At 44.0% G+C, this 26,510-nt stretch overlaps 1 protein-coding gene across 6 annotated transcripts in view; it reads left to right on the forward strand.

Annotated features, from left to right (window-relative positions):
• LOC139573567 (protein cordon-bleu-like) overlaps positions 1-26,510 on the forward strand; it is a 56,696-nt gene that overhangs the window by 27,404 nt on the left and 2,782 nt on the right. For 5 of the 6 annotated variants that reach the window (XM_071397172.1, XM_071397175.1, XM_071397173.1 and 2 more), the window contains 7 exons: positions 2,818-2,997; positions 12,754-13,360; positions 18,157-18,312; positions 22,542-22,842; positions 23,638-23,759; positions 23,943-25,870; positions 26,018-26,137. In XM_071397172.1, the coding sequence (XP_071253273.1) occupies positions 2,818-2,997; positions 12,754-13,360; positions 18,157-18,312; positions 22,542-22,842; positions 23,638-23,759; positions 23,943-25,870; positions 26,018-26,137 (3,414 nt within the window). The remainder of the gene's footprint in view (positions 1-2,817; positions 2,998-12,753; positions 13,361-18,156; positions 18,313-22,541; positions 22,843-23,637; positions 23,760-23,942; positions 25,871-26,017; positions 26,138-26,510) is intronic. The other variant, XM_071397177.1, reaches the window with a different exon arrangement.

The raw sequence follows: 26,510 nt of genomic DNA on the forward strand, positions 1-26,510 counted from the left end.
TCCCTGCTGAAGGCTGTCAGATTTCTAAAAATGCATTTCAGGTTTCATCTCTGCCCTTTCTCTCTTGTGGCATGGGATCAACCAGCAGAAGATTGAGGCTTTGGATTTACTGGAATATTTGCATATATATTCTGTACTGTACATGTAAAAAAGAAACGTCCTCTCACTGTCAACTGCGTTTATTTTCAGTAAACTTAATTAACATGTGTAAATATTTATATGAACATAAGATTCAACAACTGAGACATAAACTGAACAAGTTCCACAGACATGTGACTAACAGAAATTGAATAATGTGTCCCTGAACAAAAGGGGGGGGTCAAAATCAAAAGTAACAGTCAGTATCTGGTGTGGCCACCAGCTGCATTAAGTACTGCAGTGCATCTCCTCCTCATGGACTGCACCAGATTTGCCAGTTCTTGCTGTGAGATGTTACCCCACTCTTCCACCAAGGCACCTGCAAGTTCCAGGACATTTCTGGGGTGAATGGCCCTAGCCCTCACCCTCCGATCCAACGGGTCCCAGACGTGCTCAATGGGATTGAGATCCGGGCTCTTCGCTGGCCATAGTAGAACACTGACATTCCTGTCTTGCAGGAAATCACGCACAGAACGAGCAGTATGGCTGGTGGCATTGTCATGCTGGAGGGTCATGTCAGGCTGAGCCTGCAGGAAGGGTACCACATGAGGGAGGAGGATGTCTCCCTGTAACGCACAGCGTTGAGGCCTGCAATGACAACAAGCTCAGTCCGATGATGCTGTGACACACCGCCCCAGACCATGACGGACCCTCCAGCTCTAAATCGATCCCGCTCCAGAGTACAGGCCTCGGTGTAACGCTCATTCCTTCAACGATAAATGCAAATCTGACCATCACACCTGGTGAGACAAAACCGCGACTCGTCAGTGAAGAGCACTTTTTGTCAGTCCTGTCTGGTCCAGCGACGGTGAAAAAGGGACGTTTCTTTTTTTGCTGAGTTTATATGTACAGTAGCTTATATATAAGCAGCAGCCAATAGAAGGGAATAGAGTAAAGCCGACTGTGCACTGTGTAAAGTATTCCATGTCATCTACCCTTGGGATGCAATTATGCCCATGTATAAATATGTGGTTCTCTGTAGCTCAGTTGGTAGAGCATTGCGCTTGCTATGCCAGGAGAGTGGGTTTGATTCCTGGGACCAGCCATATGTAAAATGTATGCAAGCATGACTGTAAGTCTCTTTTGGATGTTATGTTATTTGAGTCAGGAAGATCTAGTAGGTGGGAGAGGCACGTGTTCTTGAGTAAGATAAGAGAAGATCAAAGTTAAACAGGATGTGAAGGTCATAAAGATGAATGGTGTCGACTTAGTTGATCCAGGCTCTGTTCTTAGAGCGGGGCAGCAGTAAATCTACTGCAGGATTCCAAGACTCCAGCTATGTTTTTGTTACATACGTCTTTATCTCTTAGCTCTACATTACTGTATAGTAGCTCGGTCTGCTTTTCCAAGCTTATACAATATGCAAGCAATTGGCAACTCACAGCTCCCTCAAAGCCACACTGACTGTCCTTAGTAGACTAGACTAGTTTGATTGTGCCTGCCTGGTGTAATGGAACCAATGAAATAGTCCCAAAAGTTCAGACCATGCCCACCTGGCACACCAGGCAGGCTCAATCAAATGATACAAATATTTTTGAAGGAAAACAAATACTATTTATGCCCAGGTCTGAATACCTTTGAGTGCTTTTCTCTCCCTCCTGCACATTTTCCATTAATTCTCCCCACTGTGAGAAGTGCTTGGTTCACTGATTACCTCTAATGACTAGAATTTAATGTTTTAGTCATTTTAACTTTTTTTCCATGACTACTTTGATCCTCTGCCCAGGAGTTGTCTGAAATGCTGTGTCATTTTGACTTAATATGTTTTTCTTTCTTTTCTTTAAACCCCCCCACCATCGTTTAAAGATGCATATCTTTGTTCCTAGTTGTGCTACAGTACAGAGACAGAAGCTTAGGACGTTTCAGACAGCCTGGACCCAGATCTGTTTGTGCTGTCTTGCCAACTCCTTTTTATGATTACTTGGCACGACATTGACCATAGGAGTTGGAAAGGCAGTGCAAACAGATCTGGGACCAGGCTAAGCTTCAGATGCTTAGTAAAGCCTTTGATCATTCTTTGATCGTCCCCCATTGCTCAGCAGCATCCCTCCCAGACAGACAGACGGTGTATTAGCGAGGCGGCGTAGCTACAGAATGGTAATAAAGCTGACTGCAGCTATCACAACTGTCACAAAGCATCCTGATTCAACAGGGATCTGAGTGCCTCCTCTTGCAGACTAGAGGAGACAGACCCAACACTGAGCTTTGCATTGGCTTAATTTACGACTGCAATAACAGACTATGATGAAGATATGCTGATATTGTAGATTCAGTCGTGAGCCCTTGTTAGTCGGAGTCTCAAATGGCACCCTATTCTCTATATAGTGTTATGTGTCCTTGTCAAAAGTAGTGCACAACATAGGGAATAGGGTGCCACTTGGGACAGCGTTAGTGAATAAAGGGCATGACCCATGCTCACCCTTCAGGACTGGCCCTTGACATTTCCAGTGTCCACCATATCAACCTGTGATTTTGGGTTTCTGAGACCATTTAGAATTACCTGACCTTTAAATGCCACTCAGTTCATATGTAGTTCTGTTCTGTGTGTTTATAATTGTGTGTGTGTGTGTGTGTGTGTGTGTACTCACACATCTGTTTGTGTGAATGTGTCACATTATCTGTCTGTGTGTCATTATTTTTATGTTTTGCATTAACCTTTCTCTCTCCCTCCTCATCCAGGGCCTGTCAACAGTGTCCATCGTGCCGTGTGTGGACGCGCGGCCCAGCACCCTGGGCCAGTCCCAGTCCGCCATGAACATCTCCAGGATGTCCCCCAGGATAGAGATTAAGAAGAGGCGGGCCCCTCCGACCCCGGCCCCCACACCCTGCCAGGGCTGCTACACACTGGAGGCCTACCAGGTGAGGGGACACACACACACACACACACACACACACACACACACACACACACACACACACACACACACACACACACACTTCAGGTCATGGTGACCTGTGTTTAGATCTACTATTGCAACATTGGATAAACATTTCCTCTAATCTCCTTGTGTTGTTTGTGGATATAATATCAATAGTAGTAGTGTTCTTTCTCTTCTCGTGGTGTTGTTGTGGGAAATGTTTTTTTTTTCACCATGTTATGTTGGCTCTAAAGGTTTTCTCTCCTCCTGTTGGAGAGAATGGGGTTTGTCTGGAACTGTGTGTTGTGGTCATAGTGACCGTTACTAACAGGAACACACTGGTTAAGCTGTGAAATGGATTACATCCTAAATGCCACCCTATTCCCTATATAGTGTACTACTTTTGACCAGGGTCTATAGTGCTCTGGTTAAAACTAGTGCACTATGTAGGGAATAGGGTGCCATTTGGACAGATACTCCGGTAGAGAAGCACAAGGTGTCCACACAGTATTCCGTGTACTACTCACGCTGTTCTTCCAATCAGGATTTAATTTGGATTTATGTTGTCGTGGCTCCCAGTTTTTTTCTCGCCTGTCTTGTTATACCCTTTATAGCAAAAATGTGATAGCCTTTCAGACAATTAAATAAAGTGCCGGATCAGAAGTTTTCAATAAAAGTAGCTGATTGATGTGCTGTTGTGTTGTTTTTATGCAGTTTTTTTATGGTAGGGTGCTAGATGTGTTTTCTTTTTACTAAACGTCTTGGTAAATCATGGTATTTAATGAACTTTAACATACTTTTTTAGGGTAGAGGGGTCTGCGTGCAGGCAGCAGGCAGCCAGGTTGCACACAGGCAGCTCGAGATTATTTGATTGACAAGTAAAATGCCTGTTCAGTGGTGCATCGAAGCTATCTCAAGAGAGGGTTTCGTGTCGGCATTTAAAAAGCCGTGGTGTACCCTTACAGACAAACAAACATGCTGTAGCCTAGTCGCTTTTAAGGCGCCACATTCCATATGTCTGAAAGGGTATTAGACACTGTTCAGAAACACCACACTGATGACGTCTTTATCAGTCCGTTCACCCAGAGATAAGCAACACTTGCTGTCCTGTGACTCGCTAGCACGGATGAGACAAAGTATTGTGTTTGGAAGATGGCTGGCTGCATGTTGAGACACATGGCGCATGGGCCTGATGTAACCTTTTGTGAGGGTTAGACAAGGACAGAGAGATCAGATGAGGACGGAGTGCCTGAGGGATGGGATGGCTGCTCTTAGGTCTCCTTTCCATGAGCCTGAGCTACTGGTAGGATGGCTATTGTTGTAGTGATGACAATCTGTTCCCCTGGGGTATGACTACACTCTGTATAGCAAAATGTACTATATAGAACCTAAAAGGGTTCTTTGGCTATACCCATAGGAGACCCTTTCGAAGAACCCTTTTTGGAACAAAAAGGATTCTACATCCTTTTTGTTCCAAAAAGGGTTCTCTCAGGTCAAATTCTTATGGAACCAAAAGGGTTCTCCCAGAAACCAAAAATAATCCTTTTGGAACCCTTTTTTCTAAGAATGTTAAGCTGGGAATTACCAGGGGCCTCACGATACGATATTATCACGATGCTTAAGTGCCGATACGATATGTATTGCGATTCTAACAATTTTATATGTATTGCAATTCAATACTGTGATTTTATTGCGATTCGATGTTCCAAATATATTGCTCACCATATGTCTGCTGCAGAGGGACAAGAGAGAGCCATGAGAAAACAAGTTTTGATCAGTCATGGAAATAAAGGTGCTGAAAACAAATTGGCTTCCAATTTAAAAAGAAGATGGAGAACAAGCTATGGAGGAAAAATACTGGAGATTTGGTGCAGGTACAGACAACTAGCACAAAAATAATATTGCGATATTGTCAAAACTATATATCGTCAAAAATAACATCCTGATAGATAACTGTATCGATTTATTTTCCCCATCACTAGTTATGACCCTCTATTGATCTCAGTACAGTATCAATTTACAATCAATAGTCAAGCCCAAGACCTTACTCAATCAAATAGCCAACTGGGTTTATCTGGGGTCAAGACAAAAAAATGGGTGCATCCCAAATTGCACCCTATTCCCTTTTATAGTGCACTTCAAAGGGAATGTGGTGCCATTTGGTATGCATCCAACATCTTGTGCTGAAGGACTGTTTTAAGCTTTTATTAGGCAAATAGCTGACATTATGATTTGGACAGGAGTAGGCTAACATGCTGACGAGACGGCACGCACGCGTGTGACATTGCACTCATGTTGATTTTGTCCACCCACACTAGACGTGATCAGGACACGCAGGTTGAAATATCAAACGAACTCTGAACCAACTATATTAATTTGGGGACAGGTCGAAAAGCATTAAACATTGATACCAATTTAGCTAGCTAGCTTGCTGTTGCTAGCTAATTTGTCCTGGAATATAAACATTGTTTTATTTTACCTGAAATGCACAAGGTCCTTTACTCCTTTATTAATCCACAGATAAAAGGGTAAACAGTGTTAGTTTCTAGGTATCTCTCCTCCTTCAGGCTTCTTCTTCTTTGGACTTTATATGGCGGTTGGTAACCAACTTTAAGTTGCATTACCACTACCGACTGGACTGGAGTGTGGACCTCAGTTCATCTTTCAATCACCCACGTGGGTATATGCTCCTATAAATCAATGAGGAGATGACACGTGGGTATATGCTCCTAAAAACCAATGAGGAGATGGGAGAGGTGGGACTTGCAGCATGTCACGCGTCACAAATAGAACCAAGTTTTATTTTAGCGCCTGGCTACACAGACGCTCGCGAACAGTGTGGCTGCAATGATTGCAGTGCTCACGCACGCAACGCGAGCGGTGTGTTTTCCACTTCAGTGTTCGGTAATAGGTTTGACACAGGCAAGCACACTTGTGTAAGCCTGTTTGGCATGCTGGAAAGGTAACATCAGACTTATGCAACAGGAGTCTCTAGTGACAGACACACTGTTAACATAAACACCAGATTTGGTTCTGAGATTGCAGCAGTGAATGAGGTGTATTTTGGTGGCACAACATCAAATATGTATAAGTGGGGTGTCGTGTTTCCAGAGGCAGATGGGCATGAAATCAGCTTGACAGGCTCTTTATGCCAATGTTACTGTACATAGTCAGAGGACAGGTGAGGTTGAGGGTTCAACAAACAAAAGTTTGCTGTACATTTTTTTTACAAATATCTCTTGGATGAAATAGCATTAACTCAGAAGACCACTGAAGGGAAGGGGGTTAGTTAGGTTAGAATAGTGATTGGTCTAAGAGACTTGGAGCCTACTGTAGGAACACAGTGTTGTACATGATCATTATAGTCGGTACACGTTCAATACATTTTGTAATAGACATTGAGTAATATGTCTTCTATGGTTCCATTTTTGGGGGGTTCAATCTGCTCACTCCAGGGTAGGGTTGCACAATTCCAGTAACTTTCCCAAAATTGCCAGGTTTTCCAGAAATCCTAGTTGGAGAATTCTAGATTCCTTGACCCTTTTTTCAACCAGGATTTCTGGAAAACCTGGGAATCTTGGGAAAGTTACCAGAATTTTCCAATCCTACTCTAAGGAGTGTTATTCTTCTCTGAATCTCAGTAGTTGACCTGATCTATTCTCAAGTATTTAAATCAACGGGACACAAGTCATGGAGCCTACTGAATATCCTCTGTTTTTCTCTGCAGCATGGCTCCTAGTGATGTTGATGTAACGACTCCTGGCTCTGGTTTCAGGGTGGACCTGCCAAGCAGTACAGTCTGAGGCAGCATCCCTATTGGTCCTGGTCAAAAGTAGTGCACTATGTAAGGAATAGGGTACCATTTGGGACGTAGCCTCAGACTCCACCCCATCAGGGGGATAGCTGGCAGCACAGGCTAAGTGTGATTGATTGAGATGGCTAGCATTACCTGCGTAAACCATTCCTTAGGGAGATGTCATAATCTGAACCAAGAGGGGTTTAGTCTTTCATAACAATCCGTCATTGGCTTTTTGTACTGCAGCGCTATTAATCCACTTTAATGTAGCCTATTGTTTTAATCTGTTTCAGCAAGATACAAGTTGTCTGTTTACAATCTGTTTACAATCTTGCGTGGTTTGGATATTTCTACATTGGGCTGATGATACCATTCTCAATAATAGTCGTGGACCCTTTCTATTAAAAAAAACTTGAATTCGTGGGAAACCTCAGTTTAGATCAGTAGTGTTTTTTTTAAATGTTCCACATTCTGTAAGGTCACACATGATGTCTTTTTAAGAGGAAGCTTGTGATCTGAGTCATATGTTTGCAATCCCTCAGTTAGGCCTACATGATTGCTACGCAAGTAAACCATGTGGCTGCAGAACACTGAGTTAGAGTGAGAATGGTTGGTGTGGAAGCCTTAACTTACTCAACGCCTCTCTGAATTTGACTATTCAAGTGGCCTGCCTTGGTTTTTCAGTCCATCTGCTGACAAGACCTCCATTTCCTTTCATCAACACCCTCTGTAAATGAAATTCTATCACTTAAGGCCATGCAGGTTATTTTAGGTTGTCTTGTTTCACTTCATGCAAACTTGCTAGTTTATGTATGAGTGATTAGGCAACACTGTGGATTTTTCAGTGTGACAGGCTGTGGAACAGTGTGATTAAAATAAGTGGGAAACGGAAGCATGGGCGGCTCTAATAGTTTTGAGTGCAGATTTAGTGTGTATCCCAAATAGCACCCCATTCCCTATATAGTACACTACTTTTGACAAGAGCCCTAGTCAAAAGTAGGGCACTATATAGGGTAGTGTTTCCCAACCCTGGTCCTCGAGTACCTCCAACAGTACACCTTTTTATTGTATCCCTGGACAAGCACACCGGATTCAACTTGTCAAATAATCATCAAGACCTCAATGAGTTGTGTTTGTCCAGGGTTACAATGAAAAGGTGTACTGTTGGGGATACTCAAGGACCAGGGTTGGGAAACACTGATATAGGGTACCATTTGGGAGTCTCTCTATTATGCTCCTTTCCTCTTTCCTAAGGAAGAAAATGTTGTGTTCTCAGGAACAAAGGAAGAGGCCCCTAATGCCAAAACAAGCAGCCCACTGGAACTGTGTAGTCTACCATCTCTCTCTGTGTGTGTGTGTGTGTGTGTGTGTGTAAATCTAATGAAGTAGTGGTGGCGTCTTCTCACAGAAATGTTGTGGGGAATGTTGTTTTTTCACCATGTTATGTTGGCTCTAATGGGCTTCTCTCCTCCTGTTGGAGATAATGGGGCTTGTTTGGAGCTGTGTTTTGTGTTTATGTTCACATTTTAAATCATTATTATTTCCAAATCACAGTCTCACAGTTAAGTTTTTGAAAGAATTGTTTTGTACCTCAAAGAATGACAAAAAACCTAGGCCTTGTTGTGGTTTTATGTTGGAATGTAATCTTAACCTTAGCAGACAAAGTAATATCCTGCACTGATAAAGATTATATAATGGACCTATTTTCACTACAGTTGGCACAAGAGTAGTCCACACTTCATCTACAGTGGTACATTGGTTCTCTATTTGAAGTGGACTTATGCCTTGAGCACTGATATACTTTTACTTTGAAATCTGTCTGTGTGTGTGTGTGTGTGTGTGTGTGTGTGTGTGTGTGTGTGTGTGGTCTGACCATAAAGAGCCTGTAAATTCACTGTGCCAGCTCTGGAGCGGTGTGCTGTGTTGAGTAATTAAAAAGCTGGAGCTTTGGCAGCCAGGGGACTGAGCCTGCATCCCCAATACGCACCCTATTCACTTAACAGTGCACTACTTTTGACCAGCGCCATAGAGCTCTAGTCTAACGTAGTGCACTATGGGTCCCATTTGGGACATAGACCAAGTCAACCATTAAGGAGTGAGCTAGCATTCCTGCAGGATTAGGGGGTAGAAAAGCTATAGAAATATTTGACTGAATGATCGCATTGAGTGGCAGCACATCAGTATATAGTAAATGTGATTTGATGCAGTCTGTGATATAGAGTTAGTAGAGCGCTGCAGGGTTGTGCAAGTGGTAGGTAGGCGAGTCTGACTGGGTGAGAGAGTGCACAGCAGTTTTGGCATGGCTCATGGAAAATCACCTCCTTGAAAAATCACCTCCACCTTGAAATTGCGATGAAAGTAGCAACAAGCCATAACAAATGATTTGTCAAACTTTTTATTTTTTATTCCTTGAATGTGGTGTAAGTCAGAATGTTCTTGTTTTATTTCTATATTCTAAGAAAATACTTGTGGTGTTTCTCTGGGATTGAGTCATTGTGGTTATAACGCTGTGTTACTTACTGCCCGCTACCTTGCACTTCTTTAGAGGTAGAGTTGTGTAAACTCCCTGAACTGTGTATGCACCTCCACCATCAAACCACCGTTCATACTTGTCGGTCTCTGGCATACCATAGCATGTGGGGCAAAGTTGAAGCTGTAATGGAGGACTGACTGGGATATGAAGATGTGTGTGTGTGTGTGTGTGCATGACCATGTGTAGGTGCACGTGTGTGACTGATTGGCTGCTTTTCAGAGTGAAAGACAATACTGTGCAGCCCAGTGCCGCAGAACGAAGCGACAGCGTCCTCTGACTAACCATTCTCTATGAATGCTCCATACTACTGTTGTATTGGAGTGTAAACATACCAGGGGAATTGATTGTGTTGCTCAGCTATGGATTACGGTTTAAAGTGACAGTGGTGCACTTTGGGATTTAGAGGAGCCAACTTAAGTCTGGGGAACATGTACATAAGATTGGGCAAACGGAGACCAAAGCTTCCCTTGCTTAGTATATTTAATAACCCTGCATGGCAATGGTTTAGCTCCCGTCTAAATCTGATATATATGTTGGAAGCATAACGACAGCAATATAAACCGTTTGCACGCCCACTTTAGAGAGTGATGAATATTTCTCATTGGACCATACATTTACTGCATAGTTTTGAGACAGTGAGTTGTGTCAGGTCAACTTTGTGGATCTAATGGAGCATGTAAGATGAGGGAGCATGGGGAGCTAGTCTGTCAGTGGTAGAGTGAATAGTAACACCAGAGTAATGGCTGTCTGTCTCTGCCATGAAGATAGAGGGCTCTGGATGACTACTTTAAAATGGAGATAGCCCTCAATGGGGCTGCCCATGCTGTCACACAGGATGCCATTTGCAAGGATAGAACGTGTGCTGTCTTTCCATATCTATGGTCTCTGTAGTGGAGGCCTGGGTCATTTGAGTTCATAGACAGCTCACCAGTTGACATGCGGAGAGACGACAGTAGTAGTACAGACAGTTTGTAGCAGGGGGAAAATTTGTTGAAGATAGAAGGAAGCGTTGACCCATTTTAATTAGGGCTGGGAATTGCCAGGGACCTCATGATACGTAGGTGCCGATACAATATGTATTGCAATTCTCACTGTGGTGGCAGAACTTTCCACAACATCACCATTCTATAGTATTGCAATTTGATGTTCCAAACATATTGCTCACTATATGTCTGCTGCAGAGAGACGAGAGAGCATGAGAACAAGTTTTGATCAGTCATGGAAATAAAATAGCTGAAAACATGTTTCACTATTTAAAAAGAAGATGGAGAATAAGCTATAGGATGAAAAATACCGGAGTTTTGGCACAGGTACAGCCGACTAGCGCAAGCTAACGCTACCTAGCAAAAAAAATTATAATAATATATATACACTGCCATTCAAAAGTTTGGGGTCACTTATACCATTTCTTGTTTTGGAAAGAAAATCAAATTTTCTGTCCATTTAAAATATCAAATTGATCAGAAATACAGTGAAAACATTGTTAATGCTGTAAATTAATATTGTAGCTGGCGATGGCTTTAAAAAAAAAAAAAAATTTAATCATGGAATATCTACGTAGGCGTACAGAGGCCCATTATCAGCAACAGTCACCACTATGCTTGAAAATATGTAGATTGGTACTCAGTGGGTCTCCCGAGTGGCGCAGTGGTCTAAGGCAGTGCTAGCTTTGTCACTGGAGATTCTGGTTTCGAGTCCAGGCTCTGTCGCAGCCGGCTGCGACCAGGAGACCCATGGGGCGACTCACAATTGGTCCAGCATCGTCCGGGTTAGGGGAGGGTTTGGTCGACAGGGATGTCCTTGTCCCATCGCGCACTAGCGACTCCTGTGGCGGGCTGGACGGGGTGCACGCTGACACGGTCGCCAGGTGTACAGTGTTTCCTCCAACACATTGGTGCGGCTGGCTTCCGGGTTACACTTTTTTTGATCAATGTAAAGCTTTAGGTCACATACAACATTACGGTCAAATGGGATTCACGGGCATCGAAGAAAACACCAGGTAAAAAACCTATGGGTCATGTTCGATTCTGATCTAAATTTCGATTTACACATTAAGAATGTGACCAAAATAGCTTTTTACCACCTGAGGAACATTGCCATGGTGCGTCCGTTTCTATCTCAGGATGATACAGAGAGACTCATCCATGCTTTTATTACAAGCAGGCTTGACTACTGTAATGGTCTCCTGTCTGGTCTACCCAAGAAGGTCACTGGTCAACTGCAAAACAAACAGAATCCTGCAACATGTGTACTGCCCAAGACCAGACGGAGAGCCCACATTACACCGGTTTTAAAGTCAATGCACTGGCTGCCAGTGCACTTCTATTGGTTTTTACATCAATCCACGATCGTGCACCCCAATACATGTCAGACATGCTTTTAAGTAATGTACCCAGTAGGTCCCTCAGGTCCTCTGGCACTGGCCTTTTAACTATCCCAAACCCTAGGACCAAGAGGCATGGAGAGGCAGCCTTTAGTTACTATGCCCCCAGCCTTTGAAATAGCCTGATAGAGAACATGAGATGGGCTGAAACTGGGGACATATTTAAGAGATCTTAAAACACACCTTGAAACACACGTTTTCCTTAGGCTGCTTTTTTAGTGTTTCAGTTTTTATTGTTATGTTTTGTTTTATTTGTGCTTTTTCCTGTGAAGCGCCCTGCGTTGCATTAATGTCTGAAATGTGCTATATAAATAAAGCTTGATTTGATTCCCATGAAAAGATTTGAAGTGGCCACCAAACACATTTAAAGTGTTTTTATCTCCACGCCTCCAGGATCAGAGGACATGTTGAGATTAAATGGGTCACACATTGTTTTGTTGTATAAGGAAGCAATAATACCCCTTTCAGTAACAGCAAACAAATAAACATGGAACACTTAGGTATTTTGACTGATAGTCTGACTGACAGGCAAAGTTCCATAATCCATACAATACATTTCATCTTAAAAAGGTATTAATAACTTAAAGCTGCAATATGTAACTTTTTGTCGATCCGACCAAATTCACATAGAAATGTTAGTTATGTCATTCTCAATGAAAGCAAGTCTAACAAGCAGTTGATCTGTTCTATGTGCTCTATTTCTATGATTCCCATTCTTAAGTTATTTTTTGCATCTTTTACTTTTGGTTTTGTACACCTGCTTCAACTGCTGTAAATACAGTATTTTTGGTCATGGAAAATATATTTCACAACGGCTTAGATGGTACAATGATTTTCTACACAATGATTGCTTGTTTTGTAACAGATTTGAAATTTTAGCAACCAGGAAATGGAGATGGGATTTCTGCGTAGTGCACCTTTTTTTAATAATGATAATGAGCAGTGATGATGTCCAAGAATAAATGGTTTATAGGGTATATTGTCACGGCTAGGGGGAGTTGTTAAGCCCGAGACTCATTACTCCCTCTCTCTCCCTCTCTCTCAGGTGGCTCCTGACTCAGAGAGTACACTGAGGAAGAGGAAGGCCCCGGCACCCCCTGCTACCCCTGCTACCTCTGTCACCCCAGCTCCTAGCACCCCAGCACCTCGCACCTCTGTCCAGATGGCCCCCTCTCCCTCCCCAGCCCCCAGCTCTCCTACCCCCAGCCTGCCTGCAGAGGAGGACTCTGGCTCTGAGCTGAGCAATGGGTCTGTCTACAGCAGCAGCAGTAGCAGTAGTGGGGTTGCCGCCGGCACCTCTGTCGCTGACACCTCAATGGCCGACTCTGACTCCGCCTCCAGCAGGGCTGATGTGTCCAAGCCCGGCCCTGATTCCACCCCCAGCAGCAGGGCTGCCATGGCTGACTCCTCCCGAGACTCCGCCCCCAGTAAGGTTGACACCGGCCCCAGGAGCAAGACTATGGTCAATGTCGCCTCTTACTCCGCCCCTACCAGCAAGGTTGAAAAGGTTGACTCCGCCCCCAGCAGCAACGCTGACAAGGCCAAGCCCACCCCCTATTTGTCCCGCAGCACCACACCGGAGGAGACCAGAGGAGAGTCTGCTCTTGGCCTGAAACTAGACGAGACGGAGAACAACAGACACAGCGCCATGGGTCAGTATCATCAGTACACATATAGTCAATGTAAAGAGGCCGATTGAGTTCTCTTCCCCGTCAACCCGCAGGCTGTTCCAGTCACAGTGTTCAGCGGTAGATGAAGGGACAGAACGTGCTTAGTCATAGCAGTCATATAACGGTGTAGCAACCCTTGCCTAGGTAGGCTCCTTAATGATCTCCTCCAAATGGTTTAACCCAATTGGAGAACACCCGCAAGAATTGTTGCACTACTACCGCTTTTCACTATAACAGGTTCCCCTCAACCTGAACTGAGTTGCTGGTGGTAGACATGATACCTGTACAGACATTTAGCCAGTAGAGACCCAAGGCAGCATAAACTAAATAACCCCCACGTCATAGGACAGGAGTTGGCCGGGATTGCAGCACTGCAGATTTGATTGCCTTACGTTTTGTACAATCTGTCCTCGGTAAACCAGGTGAAATAGCATTGCTATTAGCCTCACTATTCCTATTGATGCACTGTAGTGTAGAATTTGACATTTCTCCATCCTAAAAGAATCCCTGTACTACCTAATCTAACAAGGGAACAAAATGCACAAGACTAGAGTTATATCGATTGTGTCTTTTCTTGAAACGGGTTGAAGCGGACAATATTTATTTAGCTTGGTGAGGATGAGAGAGGTTGAGGGAGGAAGTGTTTAGTGCAGTGGACGCACTTAAAGCAGACTGCTCTGAGGAGTTGATTTATAGACCTGGGTGTGCCTCCCTCCCCTCTGCTATTCCCAAGACACTGTGCAGAACAAATAGACTTCTGCTAGGAAGACCCTGTCAGACCCACAGACCTACAGTGGCTTGTGAAAGTATTCACCCCCTTGGCATTTTTCCTATTTTGTTGCCTTACATCCTGGAATTCAAATTGATTTTTTTTTGGGGGGGGGGGGGGGGGGGGGTTGTATCATTTGATTTACACAACATGCCTACCACTTTGAGGATGCAAAATATGTTCTATTGTGAAACAAACAAGAAATAAGAAACTGAACTTGAGCATGCATAACTATTCCCCCCCACTTTATAGAGCCACCTTTTGCAGCAATTACAGCTGCAAGTCTCTTGGGGTGTGTCTCCATAAGCTTGGCACATCTAGCCACTGGGATTTTTGTCCATTATTCAAGGCAAAACTGCTCCAGCTCCTTCAAGGTGGATGGGTTCCACTGATGTACAGCAATCTTTAAGTCATACCACATATTCTCAATTGGATTGAGGTCTGGGCTTTGACTAGGCCATTCCAAGACATTTAAATGTTTCCCCTTAAACCACTTGAGTGCTGCTATAACAGAATACTTAGGGTCATTGTCCTGCTGGAAGGTGAACACCAAATGTGTTTGCTTATTTTTTTCTTTAAGCAATGGTTTTTTTCTGGCCACTCTTCCGTAAAGCCCAGCTATGTGGAGTGTACGGCTTAAACTGGTCCTATGGACAGATACTCCAATCTCCGCTGTGGAGCTTTGCAGATCCTTCAGGGTTATCTTTGGTCTCTTTGTTGCCTCTCTGATTAATGCCGTCCTTGCCTGGTCTGTGAGTTTTGGTGGGTGGCCCTCTCTTGGCAGGTCTGTTGTGGTGCCATATTCTTTCCATTTTTTAATTAATGGATTTAATGGTGCTCCGTGGGATGTTCAAACGTTCTGATATTTTTTTATAACCCAACCCTGATCTGTACTTCTCCACAACTTTGTCCCTGACCTGTTTGGAGAGCTCCTTGGTCTTCATGGTGCCGCTTGCTTGGTGGTGCCCCTTGCTTAGTGGTGTTGCAGACTCTGGGGCCTTTCAGAACAGGTGTACTGAGATCCTGTGACAGATCATGTGACACTTAGATTGCACACAGGTGGACTTTATTTAACTAGTCATGTGACTTCTGAAGGTAATTGGTTGCACCAGATCTTATTTAGAGGCTTCATAGCAAAGCGGGTGAATACATATGCACGCACCACTTTTTCTTTTACATTTCTTTTGAAATAATATTTTGAAACAAGTCATTTTTTTCCATTTCACTTCACCAATTTGGACTATTTTGTGTATGTCCATTACATGAAATCCAAATAAAAATTAATTTAAATTACAGATTGTAATGCAACAAAGTAGGGAAAACGCTAAGGGGGATGAATTATTTTGCAAGGCACTGTATCTAATAGACTTCTGCTGGGAAGACCCTGTCAGAACCACAGACCTATCTGTTGCTCACAAGGCAGAACAACTAGACTTCCCCAAAACAACTAGACTTTCCCCTTATTTAACCACTGTGATAATCTAAAGATAATCGATGGTTATGTTCTATAATGTATGTGAGCGCAGTTGTTTCCTGCCTCCAGCTGTGTGAAGAGAGAGAACCTCTATTGGCTCTGTTAGCAGGAGTAGTGCAACCCAGATATCTCTCTCCTCTCTCACATGGCACACTGCTACTCTGTGCTCTTTTCCTCTTCTCGTCTGTTCTCTTTCTCTCTCTCCCAGCACTGCCTCTTCTCTCTCACACCATCATAGTGGAAAAAACAGTCCCTCAACCCAATAGTAAATGTTTGGCTCAGGCACAGAGGCGGTCTCTCTAATAGGTGGTTTTTGGATCGTTGATTCTCATCTTAAGATACATTTTCTGTCCGAAAATAAACTGGAGATTTCAACACACTCAATTGGGGCTGTTTCAATCAATCCACGCACCCACGTGTGTGTGTGTGTGTGTGGGTGCGCGTGCGCATGTCCCCTCAGTGTTTTTAAAGGGCCTGTAGGTCATCTGTTAGCCTCTGCAGGGTGTTTCTTAACCTACGTCTTACATTATCTTCATTGTGCTGACAATAGGGAATCTCTCATTTTAATCTGCTGTGTGCGGTTAAGTACCGTAGCTAGGTACATATTTTTGTGGCGCTAGCTGTCACACTTGGAACGCAGTCAGTAATCTAAAGGGCCTGAGGCGCAGAGTTAGTCAGTCACTCCCACGGCCAGCTCTACTCCATGTGGTCCATCAGCTGCTGAGTAAGGGATGTGAGGCATACGTTGACATATTGCTCACATCGCTCAGCACTGGCTGCAATTACATCAGCCTTTTACTGGTTTTATCCCAATTGGCACCCTGTTCCCTTATAGGGCACTATTTATGACAAGAGCCCTATGGGCCCAGGTCAAAAGTAGTGCACTATACAGGTAATAGGGTCCTATTTAGGACCAATAAACAGTTACACCCCCGTGGCAGGCCGTTCAGCTCCAGTCCACACAGTCCCATCAGTCTTTCTGTGAGATCATGATCAAAAAGATTTCTCTGAGTTTACTGCTGCTGTGTGCCCATACTATGTATGTGATCACTGATATGAGTCAAAGCAGACCCCCTTTTTAAATGGAAATCCAAGATGACAATATTCTGAAAATCTATAGTCAACTGTTGACTAATTTTGATTAAACACTGTTACATAAAACACCACATATGAAGTTTCTTGTTTTGTCAAGTGGCCTACTGTTCTGAAGCCCCCTGGATGTCAGCGTTTGAGCTGGCCACACTGTTTCTTCACAGAAATGTTTTGCACAAACACAGTCCTTACAAAGTTATGTCCTGAATGTGACCAGTTTATTTTGGGATGCAATGTTCAGACATTCACAGAAGTAGCGGCAGCATAACACAATCATCCAAACCGGAAAATGTAGACGACATTAATTCTAGCGCTAACTGATGAAAGATTGACGTAACACAAGCAGTCATAGTTAGCTAACAGAAACAACAATGTGAACTAACTAATAGAAATAACTTTTTACAATTCATCACGTCAAGGGTGAGCTCACAATTGATCAAAATAATTGAGTAAAACACTTTCTAAAAATCTAATGTAATCCGGCGATGGGTAGTGTGTGCACGCCTCCCTGTTTATTTTTCCGCTTCAACCACCACCTCAATTCATACCGTTGTTAGAAAATAAAACTTGTTAGAAAATAATTAGAAATTGACAAGTTGAAACAGCCTTTAGATAATTAGCAGACAGCGTGGGTTAACTGTCCTGTTGCGCATCAATCACATTTTGGAACAGTGCATTCTGACATCAGGTGCATAAAACAACTCACGCTTAGCGACCGTTAAAGATATTTGGAACTCACAGGTGAAAAGGTTAAAACTGCAACATTTTCTCTCAGCCTCTTGGCAAAATGAGAACAATAACATGAGATTAGCTATCAAACAGCATTTATTTTTTTTATCTGACCCATGACAAAAAGTGTAGAATTGCAGGAAATTAGCTTTAAAATTTAAAAGCATATTTTCAGAGCCTCATGACAAAATGTGTAGACTAGCTTTACAAAACTTCAAATTCTTTGGACACAAAATGTGTTGAAATGCAGGAAGTTAGCTGTTTTCCTAAAAAATTTATCTGTTTTTCTAAAACAGGGGCCCCCAAATGAGGGGGTCCAGCCCTGGCCTGGAGTGTTTTGTGAAGCTCCATTTCTATCTCCCATAGCTGGAGTCTGGGGCGTAGAGTCTGATGTTATCTCTGCTCTGCTCTGTTTAAGGGGCTCTGATTAGAGACTGATCAGCAAGCAACACAATTGCCACTGAGAAGCTTCCATTCAAACGAGTAGCTTTACTGTACTTTCTCCACATACATTAAGCAGTTATAAGCAGCTTTCAGTTATTTGTTAATGTACCCATTCATTGATTGTCTTGTGTATTTTGCTTATTGTTTAATGTAAAAAAATTAAAATAATTTCTTTCTGCACAGTATGATGAACAAAGGCAATATAATTTAAGCTTATTGATTTCCCCCATTCTAACACCCAGTGCTTACTGCATCCCTCCTTTTCTTTAGGTGCTGAGCGTCCAGTGCCACTCAAACCTCTGCGAACCCTAGAACGGGAGCCCCCCCAGTTAGTCATCCCCCCACCCCCGCAGTACCCTCCCCCTCCCTCAGACCCAGACTCCCCCGATGCCTCACCAGAGAGCCACAGGGAGGAGGCCCCTCAGTGTAGGTCTCTCATCCCAGCTGACACCTCTACTATTGGGCTACCTTTCCCTCTGGTAGCCAGCTACTCTCCTTCCAACCTTCATGTCTTCCTCTAACTCCTCTCCTTTTTCAGTGCTGCTTCCCTCCCTGAACTTCATAGTTGTTGTTGAATGTTGAATGTCCCGGGTGGCTCAGTTGGTAGACCATGGTGCTTGCAATGCCATGGTTGTGGGTTTGAGTCCCAGAGGGGACCAGTACAAAGAGAAAAAAAAGTATGAAAATGTATGCACTAACTATTGTAAGTTGCTCTGGATCAGAGCTTCTGCTAAATGACGAAAATGTTAAAATCAATCTCTGTGTGTATCACAGTTTTCACTCTTAATGTGTAGTCCGGCTCATGTGGACATTCTATCCAGGCTTGCCACGTCGTTCATCTCCTTTGCAGCCAGTTAAACAGTTACGAGGCCTCCTTTATAACAGACAGGCTGATAGGCCACCTGAGCCCAATGCTGAAGGTCAGCTGTGACAGTGAAGTTCCTTGTATCCCAAATGGTACCCTATTCTCTATATAATGCTCTTCTTTTGACCAGGGCCTATAGGGCTCTGTTCAAAAGTAATGCGCTATATAGGGAATAGTGTGCCATTTAAGACGCAACGTTAATCAACCTGTGAGGCTTTTATCGTATGTTTTTTATCTCCTGCTGTCTGTAAAAGGCTGTGATTTTCTGTTTCTGTTGTCAGGCTGCGATAGCGGCAACTTCTTTCTCCAGGGCTCCAGAACACCTTTATCTACCCTGTCCTAGTTCTATCTCATGTCTTCTTTTCTCTCTCTTTGCCTCTCCCCTCCACAGTCTACTGCTGTGCCCCTGTCCGTTTCCCGTTCTCCAAGCCTCGGTGAACAGACAGACAGACTTCTCTGGCCTGCCGTCCTCTCACTGTCTTCCTCTCCTCCCTCGCCTCTTCTGCACCTTCATCTCTTCCTGCTGGACCTCTGCTCCTTCCATCCTCCTTTTCTGTTCTTAGAACTGCCCCTTGAACTTCCTTTCTTTCCCATCTCTACACTTTCAAATCCCTCTCTTGTTGATGTCTTTTCTTTTCCTTGTTTTTGTGGCTTGTTTTTATAAATGTCTGTATATACAGTATAAACTATAAGCCATTTTGTATTTCAGGTAGTTATACAGTGGTTGGTACGGTAGAGAACTAAGAGGAACGTGATGTGTGAGGGCTGATGGGGACAGGGATGTGTGTGATCAGTAGGCTGTTTAAGTGCAGATGAAATAGCCATACATGTATTGAGTGTGGAGTGATTGATGGAGACATTTTGAATTGAGGGTGTAAGGAAAGTCAAACGATATCTCCAAATCAATGATTTGATGGTGGTGGTAAAGGTTCTCTTTGTTATTGCTTAGTGTTTGTAATGGTTAGTAACTAGAAACCAGGCTGTTGTTTCTCTGCATGCTGATTGGTTGACTCCATTAAGGAGTGACCAATAAATCAATGACACTTTTTATGTGGAGGGTTCATCCTTTTTATGAGATTAACTCCTGGGACATTGGTTAGTATTAGTGGGTTTGTGAGAAGCAGCTTCACTGTGACAACATATCAGTGGAGCGCTAAATAGAAGTCACTCTTGTTCACATGTCTTTAGCTTTTACGTTGGATGTGTGAGTGAGTGAAATAAATAACTCTTCTGTATTGGCTTATCCAGATATTCAGCCCTCTAAGTGCCTTTGTCAATAGCAGCATTCATGTGGGTTTTAATTGTGTTATATTGTACAAAAAAAGCATTTAAAAACATGTTTATAATTACAAGTGCAAAATTAGCATGGCGTCCAAGACAGATCATTGAGATCAAGGATTTCCTTGAAATGGACAAGCATGAAAACATTAATATTTTATCATTTCATTTGACATTAAAGACTTAACACCATTTGTGTATTGAGGCCATGAGGAAATTATTTGTGATTGGGATTTTGGTCTGTGTGTGCTGGTAATGTGGCTTAGTGTGTTTCAGTATGTTGTAGATAGAGAGATGATAGATGTCTATGACTGGATGTGTGTGAGAGAGTGTTACTGGCATAGAGAGAGAGTTACAGCCAGAGAGTCTTGACTTGGTTTGTGCATGGTTTGGGTTTATGTGATGGGAGCAAGGATGAGTTCATGTTTGTGTAAGATTTTGTTTTGGATGGCTAAGCCAGTGCTGGGAAAGGGTTGGGAGGGCCACTCTGTGTGATTCACTGGATCTCCAGGAACAGGCTCTCTTCACCATTACAGCTCTGCCTGAAGTTGACAGGCCCAGCTCTCACACACTCATGGGTTAGGTGGCTTTAAAACATCTCTCTAACGACTTCTCAGTGATGTGCTCTGCATGCTGGCTGGAGAATACTGTAAACCTAATAAATGGAACATACAGTTAAAGTCGGAAGTTTACATACACACTTAGGTTGGAGTCATTAAAACTTATTTTTCAACCACCACAAATTTCTTGTTAACAAACTGTAGTTTTGGCAAGTCGGTTAGGACATCTACTTTGTGCAAGACACAAGTACTTTTCCCAACAATTGAAGACCTCCACAAGTCTGGTTCATCCTTGGGAGCAATTTCCAAACGCCTGAATGTACCACGTTCATCTGTACAAACAATAGTACGCAAGTATTAACACCATGGGACCACGCAGCCATCATACCGCTCAGGAAGGAGACGCGTTCTGTCTCCTAAAGATGAACATACTTTGTTGCGAAAAGTGCAAATCAATCCCAGAACAACAGCAAAGGACCTTATGAAGATGCTGAAGGAAACGGGTACAAAAGTATCTATATCCACAGTAAAACGAGTCCTTTATCGACAAAACTTGAAAGGCCGCTCAGCAAGGAAGAAGCCACTGCTCCAAAACCGCCATAAAAAAGCCAGACTACGGTTTGCAACGCACATGGGTACAAAAATCGTACTTTTTGGAGAAATGTCCTCTGGTCTGATCAATAAAAAAATAGAACTGTTTGGCCATAATGACCATCGTTATGTTTGGAGGAAAAAGGGGGATGCTTGCAAGCCGAAGAACACCATCCCAACCATGAAGCACGGGGGTGGCAGCATCATGTTGTGGGGGTACTTTGCTGCAGGAGGGACTGGTGCACTTCACAAAATAGATGGCATCATGAGGCAGGAAAATTATGTGGATATATTGAAGCAACATCTCAAGACATCAGTCAGGAAGTTAAAGCTGGGTCGCAAATGGGTCTTCCAAATGGACAATGACCCCAAGCATACTTACAAAGTTGTGGCAAAATGGCTTAAGGACAGCAAAGTCAAGGTATTGGAGTGGCCATCACAAAGCCATGACCTCAACCCTATAGACAATTTATGGGCAGAACTGAAAAAGCATGTGCGGGCAAGGAGGCATACAAACCTGACTCAGTTACACCAGCTCTGTCAGGAGGAATGGGCCAAAATTGACCCAACTTACCCGAAACGTTTGACCCAAGTTATACAATTTAAGGGGAATGCTACCAAATACTAATTGAGTGTATGTAAACTTCTGATCCACTGGGATGTGATGAAAGAAATAAAAGCTGAAATAAATAATTCTATACTATTATGCTGACATTTCACATTCTTAAAATAAAGTGGTTATCCTAACTGACCTAAGATAGGGAATTTTTACTAGGATTAAATGTCAGGAATTGTGAAAAACTGAGTTTAAATGTATTTGGCTAAGGTGTATGTAAACTTCCGACTTCAACTGTATATTAATGCTCCTGCTTTTGGCTTGATGGCCAGTGAGATAAGTGAGACGTTATACAATCTAAATGTTTAGCTCCAAAGCCAAGTGGGAGACCATAGGACTACGGTATATGATGCAACATGTCAATGTTGTTCATGGGAAATATTGAGTACAGGATCATAAGGTATGTTTAAGACTGCCCACATCAACGTAGGGGTTTCATTGAGCCACAAGTGTGTATCTCAGAATTTATGTCTAGATAACATTGTATAATAACATTTTTCTCACTCTTACCCTCTCTGCTTCCCTCCTTTCTCTGTCATGCACATGCTTGTACAACCTCTCTTTTTTTTGTTGCTGTGAACTGTTCCTCAATAGACCACAGATAACATTGTAACTAGATCAGCTTATTTTGCTTCATTATACAGCTTTCTTCTGTCAGTTGATAATACTGATAATAATACTGATGATTATGCTGTTGATGATGAGGATGATGATCATGTCTACCACCCCTCTGCCCGGACCCCAGCTTGGCTGCACTCTCGGCGGCTCTCCGTGGCAGGACCCCAGACCCCAGACACAGAGGAGACTTTATCCATGGGCAGCAGTGGCAGTTACCAGGACCAGGGCTATGCAGCCTCCGAGGGCATGGCGGAGGACTCTGGCCTGGTCAGCTCCCCCTCGGCCTCCGACACCACCCACCCTACCTCCCCTGACGGGAGCCTCTCCCTGGGCTCTTCTGGCTCATCTCACCCCGTGATCCATCCCCTCACCAAGGACTGTTCTAGTGATAGTGACGAGGGCTGTGCCACGTGGGGCTCCAGACACAGGTACTGTAGCTGTGCTACCACTGATCTGCTCTGCTCACTGCATTATCATAGCAATGTTCAGGGTGGACACTTAGTAAAGTCAAACTCACACTGCTTTTCAATTGTTATCCTACCCTTATGCACTTACTACTACTAGCCTTGTCGCAGACCCTAGCTAAAGCTGTTGTTGTCATTAGAATGGTACCTAGCCTTGGATGGCCCAGTCAACCAACGAGTCAGATCCTCCCTGTGATTTACCAACTCCCTTCTCGCTCCCAGTTCTCAGTTCTGCGTCTCTCACTATTTAGTCAGCTATCTCACGTCTCGCACGTCTCTGCACCGGCTTGTTTTTAAAGGCCTGTTTTACTACGCCAACAGTGCTTCCTGACTGAGTCACTGCAGTCCACATGTGTTGAAGCTAAGGGGCTACCTTCCAAAGCCTGCAGCGTCACTTAAATCTGCTGGGCTCTAAAGTGAAAGCTCTGGGGTTTTTCTCAAGAAAATAGGCTCTACCTAGTCTGCAGGAGGAAAGTTCTCTTTGGCTTGGCCAAGAAGAGAAGAAATATAACCCCATGCCATTTTAGGTTAGTTTAGAAAAGACACACATGAATAAAACAGGCATGCTCAGTGGACACCTTGAATTAAGTGTAAAATAAATATAAACTCAAACACAAGTACTATGAATAAATATTTCAAGGGCAGTAGACTCCATCACCTAAATGTAACTTTCAAACTTTTGAGTTAACTTGAGTTCTCCTTATATGCGACCTGCCCAACAGTTCAAAACTTAACTTGTATTACCCCCTCCTCCCTTAGACACAGCAGTGATATCAGCCACAATGACAAAGCAGGCAAAACAAAGGACATCTATGAAGAGGACCCAGAGCTCACCACTCAGCTCCACCAGACTCTGGCTGATCTGGATGCTGATCTAGCAGGTGAGCTTTTAGTAGAACACAAATTAAAATAAAAAATATTTTATTGTCCATCAAATGCACATGAATTACATACTGGAGACATCCTGGAAACCACAATGGATGCACAGGACCAAAATAGACTTGTTGTATAGTCAATAAGCAGACCGGCTAACACATGTATTTTCATTTGTCCATGTCCACTAGATATAAGTCACATAGATGCTATTTCAGTGCAACAGCACCCCTACGTGATGTCCACTGAGAGCAATGACATCCCCGTGTCTGTGGTGGATATGGAAGTCCCGGTCACAGCCATAGATGAAGTCCTGGAGGACTACGAGACACCGAGCATGACGGATCACCAAGCCACACTAATGAGTAGCTCTCAAAGAACGGACAATAAAGACCTGAACCACAGTCATCATCATTCAAGTGTTGGTGGCATACAGAACAAAAACAACAACGCCTGTATGTCTGACGGCTCCAGCAAAGTCAGCTCTGCTCAACCACAGCCTGCGCAGCGCCTCAAATCACCAGGGAAGAAGCTTGCCAATGGCACCTTGCGGAAAGACCATACAGCAGCGATCTCTAAGACTAAAGTTGAAGTTCAAAGACGGGAGTCCGCTGATGGAGCTGAGAGGAAAGCCTCACCTGTCAACAGCTCTCTCGCTGTCCCAGAGAGCCATTCCAAGTCCCCTGAGGAAGAGGTTCCCACCTATAGAGGCCACGCTGCCTCCCAGGCACAAACGAAAATCACATGTAGCCCAGTCTCCCGATTTGGTATGAAGACATTCACTATCGTCCCTCCCAAGCCCGCAGTTGCAACCCAGCCTCAGAAGCCAGCAGAGGCCCCGGCCACTCTGACAACAGGTGCCATTAGAATTGACGATCAGGGTAACATGGTCAAAGTAGCCATTGCCCGAAACAAGTTTGGCGGTTCCTCTGAGTCTGGGATCAACAAAGATGACTCCGTCTCACCACTCCTGGGGAAAGCCAAAGCATTCTGGAGCTCCTCGGAGAAGCAGGACACTTCTGCACCTTCACTCCCCACTAGTAGAGGGCCTGTCCCTTTCACAAAGACCCAGAGCCCAGAGTCTGAGGTCCACAAACCCACACATCGGGTCGTAGCCTCTGAGCCACCTGCAGCCAAGGCAACACCTAAGGCCTGTGAACCTGTAGCCAAGATGACACCTAAGGAAACATGCAAAGATGTTGTTGAGGTAACAAAGGACATCTCACAGGAAGCAGAGGGCAAGGTTCCAGTTTCAGAGACACCTGTGCAGCAGAAGACTATGAAACTGAACCCTGGTATTCTCCAAGATCAGAAGAGAAACCTTTCCTTCCTCAAGCCATCCAGGAGAACGTCCAGTCAGTACGTAGCTTCTGCCATTGCTAAATACGCTGTGAAGCCCACCATGGCCAAAGCTGACAACATCCAAGAAGTACCAGCGGAGTTGTCTGGCCCCGTGAGAAAGCCACCTGGTAGTTACGGCTATCAGAAAGAGGGTCGATCCTTTCATGTAAATCCACAGCGTTCCTCTGGTACATCTATGAATGTACCAGTGAAGAAGGAGAGCAGCTCTGCGTCTGGATCCTATCACGCCGGTGCTAAATGTTACCCTGACTACCTCTCAGCAGAGAAACGGGTAGTCTCTGGTGAGTCGACGCAAGGAGTGGACAGGAGTGGTTATGGGAGCAGTTCTACCCTGCGAGTTGCTGGATGGAGCTCCAAGTCACTGGACTCTGATACAGTGGCCAATAACACTAAGCAGCATGGGCCCCCCAGTCCCAGACACCAGGCACAGATGACACCCCCACCACCAGCACCACAATCCCCCACTAAACAGGTACCTGCCGTCTCCAAGCCCTCGCAGGGTCCACCACCTGCACAGAGCAGATCAGAGACAGTAGGTCCCAAAGGTCATCCAGCCCTGGCAATGAAGCCTGAACCACCACGAGCAGCTGCAGCTGCTGCCAGCAACGACCTCCCAGAGCCCCAGCAGGTCAGTCTGTTTGGGCCGGTGAAGAAGTTCAAACCTGTGATCATGAAGTCGGTCCAGATGGACACGTCGCTACACACCACTCTGATGTCAGCCATCCAGTGTGGGGATGGGAAGGAGATGCTCAGAAAGGTGAGCGAGATAGAGAGACCGTCATGCTAACTTCACAAAGATCACTGTTTTTCTTTTTTCTTTTTAAGTGGAAGTCTACAGCTACTTATAATGAGTGTAATGTAGAGGTTTGGTTTCTAATTTCCCTGAATTTCCCTGTCGGACTAGGTATCGGACTCAAGTGCAAGCAGCACTTTGAAGAAATCGTCCTTTGTTGAGGAAGAGAATGAGCGATGTGTGCTACTGGCAGCCATTAGAGGCCAAAGTAACTCTGCAGGGCTAAGGAAGGTAAGCTATAGCCAAGAGTCAGATGGGGTTTTGCGTTGGTTTTGCAATGTCTTGATGTAGCACAGAGGATCTGTTGCATGTCACTAAATAGCTCATTTCAGGAGAACAAGCAGCACTATGTTTATTATATATATGAGTCTATTTGCGTTCCCCTTGAATGTGATGTGGTTTGTTTTCATGTAAGGACCATGGTGAAATGAGAGGAGGAAATGTGTAGTTGTGAGGGAGGACCGATGTGGTGAGCTCTAGAATGTTCCTGCCCAGCTCACCAGCAGGAATCTCAGAAATGTGCATTACTAAATCAGGTTGTCAGGGCAATAACGTGGAATTTAGGTTTGATAAAAAAAAGAATGGAATGTTTGATGGGAGTTCT

The sequence above is a fragment of the Salvelinus alpinus genome, chromosome 4, assembly GCF_045679555.1.
Source record: "Salvelinus alpinus chromosome 4, SLU_Salpinus.1, whole genome shotgun sequence".
NCBI lineage: Eukaryota > Metazoa > Chordata > Actinopteri > Salmoniformes > Salmonidae > Salvelinus > Salvelinus alpinus.